This window comes from Centroberyx affinis, unplaced genomic scaffold (genome assembly GCF_046629955.1).
Source record: "Centroberyx affinis isolate AG114_WGS23_722 - 3 ecotype Tasmania unplaced genomic scaffold, CSIRO-AGI_Caff_v1 ptg005195l_1, whole genome shotgun sequence".
Classification (NCBI taxonomy): Eukaryota; Metazoa; Chordata; class Actinopteri; order Beryciformes; family Berycidae; genus Centroberyx; species Centroberyx affinis.
The window spans coordinates 278,548-289,400 of record NW_027282584.1 but is presented as its reverse complement, the minus strand read 5'-3'; the positions used below and the strand labels follow the sequence as shown (position 1 = coordinate 289,400).

The following is a 10,853-nucleotide window of genomic DNA, read 5'->3' as shown; positions in this document are numbered from 1 at the left end:
AGCAAGTCATCTTGATTAATCTGCTGCAGTCTGGTTCCGCTGGTTGAGTGAAAACAACTTTCATCACACCAGAATCAGAGTGTGTGTGCTTTCTCTATACTTTCTCTATACTGCGACGCATTCACACTGTATAGCCTAATGCTTTTCCTGGTCATTGCCCTTCTACGATGTAATATAACACTGTTTTGGTCCCAGCCCCTGCCACCTACATGTGAGGACCAATCTCATGAGTGTGCTTCGCAGGAAAGAGTTGTTGATCATGTTCCAGACCCAGTGGAAGTGGGTGAGGATGTAGTGGACCGTGTCGGGACTGGGTTTCAGCATGAGGCGAATCCTGGTCCAGAACTCCGCTATACAGACACAGATAGAGTATACACATTTAAAGTGAGATAAAAAAAACAAGAAAAAGAAATGCTTGGACATTACAAAAAAGCTTTAAGTCTTATATTTGAACCCTGGGTCTGACAGTTATAAAGCAAGCCAAAATACAAAAAAGGAAGGCAACAGTCCCCTTATCTGCTTGCCAGCTATACTTCCTTTTGTTTCTTTTTTAGGCACGGTTCTGAAATTCATCATTTTATCTGCAGCTAACTAAATGAACTCCACTTCCACTTGAACTTGGAGGTGGTAAACTTGTAGCGTTCTGTAAAAAATAAGGTTAGATGTTATGATACATTTTGGGACTAACACAACCTTACTAGGATCTGAGATCAAAAAGCTGCACAATGTTCATTCTAACATGAACAAAGCTGTCGGGGGGACTTCAAGTGAAATATTTGATTTCCCTTTAAGTCATGCTACTTATATTTTTTTGGAATCTGGGGGGAAACAGGCCAAAATGGCTGCTTGAGTGTTGCTTGTTTAGCCATGAAGGAAAATATACTGCTACTCTTTTCCCATTGATGGCATAAACTGTGAGCAAATGTGTAGTCACTTGGCTTTTTAAAAGCTCATCTATTATTCTATGGTTTGTTTCTTGAATGGATGGTCCAAACAACATTGATCTATTTTCTTTGTAAAAAGAGTACAGGTGGAATTGGATAAAAGTGTGTGTCTGTTGTCCTCACCAGACTCTGTGGGGTTTTGGAAAACAACTTTGATGTGACTGACAACACTGTAACATGTCATTCACTCTAGTATTAGTATTGAAACAGCTTGTTTTCCATAAAACGAATGACAAAGATCTGTCAACGGGCGGGAGATAATTTCACTGTTTTCGGTGCATTCTCTTTTCAGAATGAATGAATGAAATTTTATTATTGTGTCGTGCATACAGTTGTATGCCCAGCCCGCATGGGCTTACAAGACACCATAAATTCAAACAAGCCAGGACCAGAGTACAGTGTATACATTGTCAAACAACAGAGAAAGAAAATAAAGAAACTAAAGCATCTGTCACCTTCAGATCTTCAGACCATCATTGAGTAGGGCAGAACTCCTAAATCACTGACAGAAGCTTACTATGTGTTACTGAAAAATCAAAATAAATATTAATGAAACAATCTATTTTGCCTTCTTTTCCAGGCTTTTGAGATAAAGTTAGCAAACTTAAACACATCAGAATTAAACAGCCATTCCAGTTTTTGCTCATCTGAACACCAGGATATTTCAGGGTTTTGTCGAACGATTTCATGGAACAGTAACTCTCTTAAGTCATCATAATTTGTACAGTACAAAAGAAAATGGGACTCACTTTCCACTTCACCCAAATCACACAGCTCACACAGTCTGTTTTCCTCCAGAATATTTTTGAATCGACCAACCTCAATGGCCAGAGGAAGAATACCAGCTCTCAACTGTGCAACCAAAGATCTTTGGCTTCTAGATAAACGAGATGTAACATATAATTCAGGGCCAAAATTCTGTTTGATATGCACATATGTCCTTAATTTTGGCTTTGACAGAATGTTTTCAAACCATTTTTCTTCAAATTTCAGTGAAAGCTTATTATTAATGGAGTTAACATTACAGCACAGATATACAACATATCCACCTCTTCAAAAATTGAGTAAAGCTCTTTTGCCCATGGAGAACTGTGTGATTTGCTCCACATAAATAGTTTCTTATTTATTCTGTCCTCTGCCATTTTGATTAGACGGTTCCACAGTCGAATCATTTCACATTTTCGTTGTACAGAACTTGGTACCCAGCCCATATCTCCCTGAATTGCTGGAATTGGAGCAAATCTATGAACCCCCAGAAAACATTGTACAGCTCTATTCTGTATGGTGTCTATAGTTTTAGATTCTTTTAAGCCCCACACCCCTGCAGCAGAGTTCAGTATCGGGGAGACACATGCATCGTAGAGTTGGGTATATGTAGAATAGCCAAGATCATTACATGCGTTCAGTTAGTTAATAACTGATCCCAAAGCTCTCCCAGCAGAGTCAACAAGGGACCCAATTCCAACCTCATAAGTCATAAATTCATCAAGGAAGAATTCTGTTTTCAGAATTGGCAATATCTTGAAATAAAGTGGATCGCTCCATTAGTAATGTCACTTGATTCAAGGAAACTGTTGAAACAAGTTGATTTGTATTGGACACAAGTGAAATGATCTCATCTCATTGCTGAGTTTTCACTTGTTTCAAGAAATGTTTTTTTTTACAATTCAGTAATAGACAACTGAGAGGAGTAGATCATGTGTGGTGCAATCCTGAACTGGACTGCACTGAATTACTGTTGAGATTCAAATGATTATCCAACCGATTGGCTTAGGTTTTGAGCAGAAAATGATTAGTCAAAATGATGAATTCCTTCCTGGCTTGCTAGGCAAGGAGAAATAGCTATTGAATATGATTAAGTATTATGGCTCTGACCTTTGCACTTAGATCTTTTTTCTTTTGAGGTGTGGTGGGCCCAAACATGCGAATTGGCCCCTTGATAAGGACAACCATATATCCACTTTCAACTTACCCCCTTCCCTCCAACATCCAACCCAGTTTCTACACAGGTTCTCACCCTAATAGCATATAAAGGATAGTTACAGCTCCAATGCATTGGAAAAAATGGGACGGGCACAGAGGGGAAATGGAAACTTGAGCTGACTTACGAACAGTGCAGTTCTGCCCATGGAAGCCAGTGCGGGTGCAGTCACACTGGTAGCTTTCAGGGCCAAATCTCACACACACTCCATTGTTCTCACAAGGGAAGTAGCAACAGGGATTCACTGCAAATAGGGGAAAAGATCATCTTGTTATGAATGCACAGGGGTGCCGCCAGGGATCTTGAGCCCCATGAAAAGATATCATATTTGGCCCCCACTATCCCAGGTCAACTTAATCCAATTTAAGCTCTTCCTTTGCCCTTTGCAGACTTACAGTCTAATACTTTCATATACAGTCTAATACAGTCATACTTAGGGCTAACAATAATTCAATATTATCGTTTATTGTTTATCTTTCAGTGGATATGGTTATTTTGGGATATCATGACACACAATTCTGCTATCTGAATAGATGATAACAAGCAAAAAAACGACAAAATGAGGAATGGTAGGCATATTATTTGAAAATTTCAGGTTTGTTTGACATCACACCTAACATTGTTACGGACACTGGAGGGACCCACACGCAGGACACAGACAGGGTAGTGTTGGTAAGGAAAAGGTTTTATTGTAAGGGAGGATCTGGGTGAGGGGCTGATGGCAGGGAACAGGAATCCGGTGGCAGCAGGGGTGAGTGATGGTGAGGAGGAGCGGGGCTTGGTGAGGAGGAGCGGGGCTTGGCGTGAGCGTGGGATGAGGGGAAGCGTAGCAGGCAGGGGGAGCTAGGAGGCTAGGAGGTTGCTAGCAGGCAGGCAGGAAGACAGGCAGGAAGACAGGCAGGCAGGTGATGATCTTGGGATAAGAGAGGCTGGTTAGTCACAGGACACACGAAGAGACAAAGTCGCTAGAAGTTCTAACTAGATTGGCCTTGAAGCGTAACTACCACTGACGTTGAAACAACAATCTGGCGAAGAATGGTTGAAGAGCCAGGGTAGATATACTGCAGGCAGATGAGCTGATGAGAGGCAGGTGAGCAGAAAAAAATCCTCATCCTGCACACCTGTGCAGGATGAACAGATTCGGGAGCCAGGAGAACGAGGAAGGGAGACCACGCCCACACCAATACACACACAAACAAAACGACAGAGAGAGAGAGACAGACAGGGGAGCACTGGGAACACAGGGAAGGGGAAACACAAGGAAACACAAGGGAAACTTCTGGGGGGTAACAAACATTACCATTCGGTTCTGTGGGATGAACATTCATTTGATTATTTAACATGTGATTTTGCATACGTGAGCCATACTGTGATATTGATTTCAACCGTATCACCCAGCCCTAATCATACTGGTAGTTGATCTATAATACTGTGCAGACATGCACGCACCATTCTGCATACAGTGGATGCCACTATATTATGCAAAACTGTTTTCTTTCACAGTCTAAATGTAACTTAAATGATAAAATAAGAGAATACTGCTCACCTACTCCTCCAGTCCAGGCTGATTCACTGGGTGGGGCATCTTGGGGTGACTGGGGTGCTGAATCTGCTGGGCCTGGTATCGAGGCACATCTGATTTAGTACAAGCAACTTGCCAAAAGTTAGCTTGTGTTGACTAAATTTAGACTAAAAGTGCAAAATGTGAACACTCAGAGAATACATGGGAGGATATGATGTAGGCTGTCAACCCTGTTTCAACAGCCTATGGAATCAGTTTCATTTGCACCAGTTGATACACCAACTTTATCAATTTGTACTGTTGCCCTCTTTTTTTCTGTCTCCTCTCTTTCCTTTCCCCCTTTGGTTTTTGAAATCCTGACTTTAGAGACATGATGTCATACTGTCTATCATCACTCTGGTTCCTCCAAAATCTCCAACTACTACTAGCAAATTTCAAAGACTGAAGTTGTTATCCCTACACTAGTAGTTTTTAGCTTGGAATTGCTCCCCTCCTTCCAGCACCGGTGTCATATTGTAGCCCATGCTGAATAAATTGAAAGCTGATTAAATTGCCTTAAGCCCTGCGATGTGATGACTTCTGTCTGCTGTGATGCCCGTTACCCCCCCCCCCCCCCCCCGACTCCATATCTTCAGCCCTCGCTGTCAGTGTCACAAGGCTTCCTGTCTTTCCTTCATACTTGCAGAAGTCCATTGAGATAATCACACACACTGCAGTTTCCTCATAAGCTGTGAATGAAGGAATAGCACATCCTTCCAAAGTGACACCATCAGCTGGCTCTAGCATGGTTCTCTTCCAGTGGAGCCCAGTTGCATGTAGATGGACTTGGATCCAGCTCACTGATACCAAGTGTAATAAGGGATTTGCCTTAGTTAATTTACCAAACATTTTAAAACAAATGCTTATTGGATAATGGAAAATGCTCCTATATTTTCACATAAAAAACCACTGGATGTGTTGTCTGTATGTTGTTTTGTATGTATTTAGGGCTTGCTTATTGTGTAGGGTGAGTTTTAGGTACTGCTGTTTCGTACTGTGAACTAATTTCAGTGATGGGTGATTTACTTATTGCATAATTTAGCATCCAAATTTACCCGTAGAACGAATTACCATCCAAATCAGGGCTACTTATTGGATTACCGTTGAAATTTACCTGTAGCATGACTTCCCATCCAAATTTAGGCTACATGTTGCATAAGTTACCATGCACATTTACCTGGAGCATTAAAGTTAGGCTTTTTGTTGTATAAATTACCACCTGAATTGTTATTGTGTACTGTAAATTGCCATCCAGGTATACCCGTTGGACAAAAATGTCTTAATAGCAGCTAAAGTTAGATCAGTGGTCTTGACTGTACTGTAGAGTGTTTTTCATTTTGGGGCTTTCGGACTTGCAGGCTCCATTTTTTTTTATGCCTATATGGTGCAAATGAATAGGATTTTTGGATCCTGCTTAAAGTTGGTGAAATAATGTAAGTAGAGAGAAAATATGACAAAGTTATTAAATATTTGAACGCCTGAATTTTTTGAAAATATTTTGCTAACAACCATGGTGCAGATGTTGCTTTGGTGACAAAGCCACAAAATGCTGAAATGCTAAGCTAAGTAGGCTAATTGGCTAGATGTTTTTTTTCTTTTTTCACTGTAGCTTCAAAGCCCATCAGAATCCACCTTAACAAATAAAAAATACATAATAGAGGACCCAAAGCAAAAATAGTAAACATTAGCTTTGGATGTAGTTAAAAGCAATCATTTTACAGCTTTGTTCATTTTCACCTTAGACTGAAAAAGCGGGATCCGGAATCCCTTATTTGGGCCAGAAATGAGTTTGAGAGGACAGAGGTTTAGTTTATGGACCGTGCTGATAATTTTCTGGATTAAAATAAGCCTCTTTTTTTTTTTTTTTTTTTTTTTTTAGCAAGCAGCTACCTTGTATTATATTTGTCTAAATTGACTAGATCAATCTTCAGACAAAGCAGCTGGCCCCTGAATGCAAAACTTCTCATAACAAATAACCTAACATCAACGCTCCCTCCCTCTGCCCAACACCCTCCATCTAAAAACAGCTATCAGCCGTGCAGATAAGCAAGGATAAGGTGAAAATATAAATCTGCTTACCATCACTTGAGCCGGTTTCCCAGGAGGATGATGACATCCCCGCCAGAAACAGGAGGATAAATACCCAGATGTTCACACTGCTTAGCTCTAAAAACAAAACAAAAAAAGCACGTTTTCCCATTGTAAGTGTAGTATAAAAGCCTATATTCGTACATTTATTTATTTAAAGCATTAAAAGCAGAAACGGTTTAGAAGAAGAACTGCCTCACCTCTCATGATGGAAAACACCTTTGGTTTATGACATGTAAGTATAAGTTGACTTACAAGTTGGGATTAATCATAAATGAATAATCACTAATACAGTGTCATTCCGTTTCTAATAAGCAGCTTAATCTAAGAAGCAATTAGCACTGCGTGGTAAACCAAACTACCACCGAGTATTATGCTTATATGTAACGTGCCAAAAATGGGCAGTAACTAATTGTTCCCTCCTTCCAGCTGCGCAATTTTAATAATGTTCAGCATCCAAAGTAGGCTATTGCAAATTATCCTAAACTATTACTGCAGTTTTTGAGCTGGTACTCCAGGCTACTCGTGCTCCTATAGCCATAGTCAAATCGTCTGCAGAGAAATAGCTGCATTAATGTGGCTCAATAGGAAATGTAACTAAACTATGCCTTCACATATTGAATATTTACTATGCTTACATTCATTGAAGCCTCCACCATGCCGCCTGTGGCATTGAACTTCAAAGAGCTCTAGCTCCACCTGCTGGCTGCAAAGCGACAGAACCACCGGGCCTCAGTCTCAGGCCTCAGAATCTTTTGTTGGAATAAAATCATTGAATTACATTTTCCAGTTAGGGCTAGAGAGCTCTATAATTGACAAAACACCTCTCTCTCTCTCTCTCTCTCTCTCTCTCTCTCTCTCTCTCTCTCTCTCTCTCTCTCTCTCTCTCAGTGCATTAATCCCCTCATGACAGTTTTCTGTGTGCAAGATGATAACAATAAGATCAATTTCCTGCATTTGATTACAGTGGGTTTGCGGCCTGCTGAAATGTACTGACAGGTCCTTGGTTTTGAAAACATTTGACTCAAGTCATCAGCAACACGGCCATGTCCATTCCCCCTCCTTGTGGGATAGACTAAGAATGACTGAATCTTCTGTAACCTTGATACAAATCTGATAAAGTCTGTCTTTGTAGCACTGATCCAAATACACAGAGGTCTGGAAGTAAGATTCTCTGAGGACTTTAGATGTGACAGGAGCTTCTCCACAGGTTCATGGAGCTGGATAGTGTTAAAGACTGAGGAATAATCTATGAACAGGAGCCTTGCATGGGTCTTTTGTCCCTTTGATACAATGGATGAACATCTTCCTTGGTTCAGCTTGGTTCAGAATATATTCTCAGTTTCTCAAATGTTTTCATTGCGAGCGGTGTTAATGCCACTGTCTTGAAATAATTTAGCTCACTGGGATTGTTCGTTTTTGGCCATGGGAATAACTGCTGCATGTTTCCAGAGGCTAGGGTGCTGGCACTTGTTTTTTCTCCTATTCAGGGTCCCTGGGATGCTGGAGCCTATTGCAGCATACTAGGCTAACACAGATGGACAGACAGTCACACTGTTGGGCAATTTAGACATTCAAATCTCCAGTTGATTTGAATGTCTTTGGAATATACAAAGGAAACCATGCAAACATGGCCAAAACATGCAAACTCCACACAGAAAAGGCCACAATGAGCTGTGAGGCAACAACGAGAGCCACCATATTATTATTATTTTATTTTTTTAATTAAGTGAAAAATGTAACTGAGTTGCTATAGGCACAGGTCTTTGACACCTTCCCACAGACTTAATCTAGACCTTGGCTATTTGAGACTTTTGTCTGGTGAAGCAAACTTAGTAAGCTCCTGTACACTGTAGCCTATTTTCTTCATTTGGCTCTCAGTAATTTCATAAGTAAATTCATGACAGTCAAATATCCAGCTCATTTGTCAGTTGTGTAACTGTGATAGCTCTCATAGTTCTCCATGCAAACCTCAGATGGTGGCTGCCCCATCCCGAGCTTCAGCCTGTTTTTGCAAATTTGTTATTTTAATCAAGTACATTACCTAAATAATTTTCATCCTTATTATCAGTGCCACTGTAATTCAAGTTAGTTCCAAGCCAGTTTCAGAATCATGCTCACACTTTCCCACCGTCTCATGTCCTAAGGCCCCACTACAAAGGGAGTGACGGTTAATTATTCTTTCCATAACTTTGCCTAATATTTATCCAGTAAAACTGCCTCCTGCGTCTCTGACATCATCATTCCTGGTGAAATGTCAGCAGCTGGGCAGCAGCTTGAGATCTACAGTATGTGGTGTGCAAGTGACGTGGTGCTTCGACCCAAAAAAACCACAACAGCAGTGATAAGGTTTCTTTTCCACATCCTGTCGTCTTCAGGGAATGTATCTGTCATGGCTCACGTTCCAGTTCAGCCCATACTGTATGAGCTCAGCCTTTTCTATACTGTGTTGTTTGAGGAGGGTATGACCATATTGTATTGCCTGCCAAGTTCGCTGTGTGTGTGCTGTAGCTAAGGACCAAGAGAGGATCCAGCTGCTCTAACTCCTAATCCATACTGGACATCTTATCGCCCCTTTCTTACCAGACGAGTCAGGGAAATTGTTATTAATTGATATTGTGTTATTTTTAATTAACTGAAGGAATGATGTATTCAGAACCCTTGAATTATTATAAAATAGGTTTTACATGTTTGAGAATTGAATTTCATTGACAAGAAATCTAGCAACACTGAAGAAAAACATTAGTTTTCGTGTGTGTGTGTGTGTGTGTTGGGGGGTGGGAGTGGGGGTGGTGCCTTCAAGTGCTGTCAGAAATATTGGAATTATGAATATAGTTCAGAAGAACAACCCAACTACTAAATGCGACTATAATGATGCATTCATTTTTATTTATGAATTGAAAATCAACCATAAACAAACTGCAGCAGATATTATATAGATTTTAGATTTTTTTATTTAGATTTAAAACCTTGGACTGCCGATCAGTCCATTCATTTCCAAATCAGTGGGTTTCCTGATATGTTTACCGCTTGAGTTGACACACTTCCGCAATTTGTGATGCCAAGTGTGAGATATCAGAGCCCACAAAAGAAATTCCACATATCCTACTTGTAATTACGACCAGAAGGTTGCATGAATGGTTTTTCCCAGTCTGCAATTTGTAATTTTCGGTAAATCTGATATGACATGAATGCGACATAAGAGCCAAGTTGCTGAGATGTGACGTTTAGGGTTAGGAGAGCATGTAAGCCATTTCAACAACTGATGGTAACAATGATGTAATTTATTGCTATTATTGTTGGGCATCTTATCTGTAAATAATTAGTATTGTTGTATGTTTCTATTTTCACTCTTGGTTTAACTTTATGTTGTCACACATTTTTGTTTTTAATAAACAAACTAAGACATCAATCACCTGCCTGACATGGATTTTCTCCTTTTCATTCTGCCACCACAGCACAAAGTAGCACTGTGCTGCTTAATTCTTATTGTAAAACATCAGCCACCAAAAAACATTCGTTATGCGATCCATTTTGTTATTATTTCCGACCGAAAAAGCACTTGAATGTGTGTCATATTTGAGACTTCTGATCTCTGAAGTAGGAGCAAACAAGGAGGACCTGAAGGCAGCATATTATCTTTGCCCCTCCCACTGTATGAATATGGTGCTTTCTGGGAACTGTAGTTAGGGTCAGAGTGCAAAGACTACACTCTACAGCTCAAATCCAGCTGCCTTGGAAATTGCATCAATACACTAGCAGCGATATCTTCTATTCTGAACAAATCTTAAAGCATAACCACAAATATCTGTCCTTGGTTGATTTGGGACAGATTTTTCTTTTAAATGCTTTGCAATTTTCTAGTGACTTTTAGTCTTTTGACAACATTTCATGACTCTGAAACCTTCCAGAGGCAGACTGTGAGCATCACTAACATACATCACTCCTCTGTGGATATACTGTGCAGTATACAAACCAACTTCCGCTGCCTCAGCATGCAAATCGCATTCATATTACATTCTGTTTCCTAGTGATGTTGGTCATGATTGATATGAAAAAGAATGAGAAGCATCAGGAACTAATTATCAAATAATCATTTCCCGCCTTACAAGTGCCTGAGAAGGACTCCTATCTGCACAGTTGCTGGTAGACATGCTGTTGGTTGCCATGGTGTTGTTGGCGCAGGCTGGAGACCGAGGCTCGCTGCTTCCTATAGCATTCCTGGTAATTGAGATCAGATGCTCCTCTGAGTGGAACCTGGACTGGGAGTAACCTGGAA

General features: G+C 40.4%; 1 protein-coding gene across 1 annotated transcript; it reads right to left on the bottom strand.

The window, feature by feature from the left end:
* Positions 1-209: 209 nt before the first annotated feature.
* Positions 210-6,903, bottom strand: LOC139666913 (prostaglandin G/H synthase 1-like; the record flags this gene model as incomplete). The annotated part of the gene is made up of 5 exons (XM_071546252.1): positions 6,775-6,903; positions 6,566-6,652; positions 4,472-4,543; positions 3,053-3,169; positions 210-350 (listed from the first exon to the last, which is right to left on the bottom strand). Coding segments are annotated over exons 1-5 (424 nt in total), but the record flags the coding sequence as incomplete, so codon positions are not given.
* Between the last annotated feature and the right edge of the window lie 3,950 nt (positions 6,904-10,853).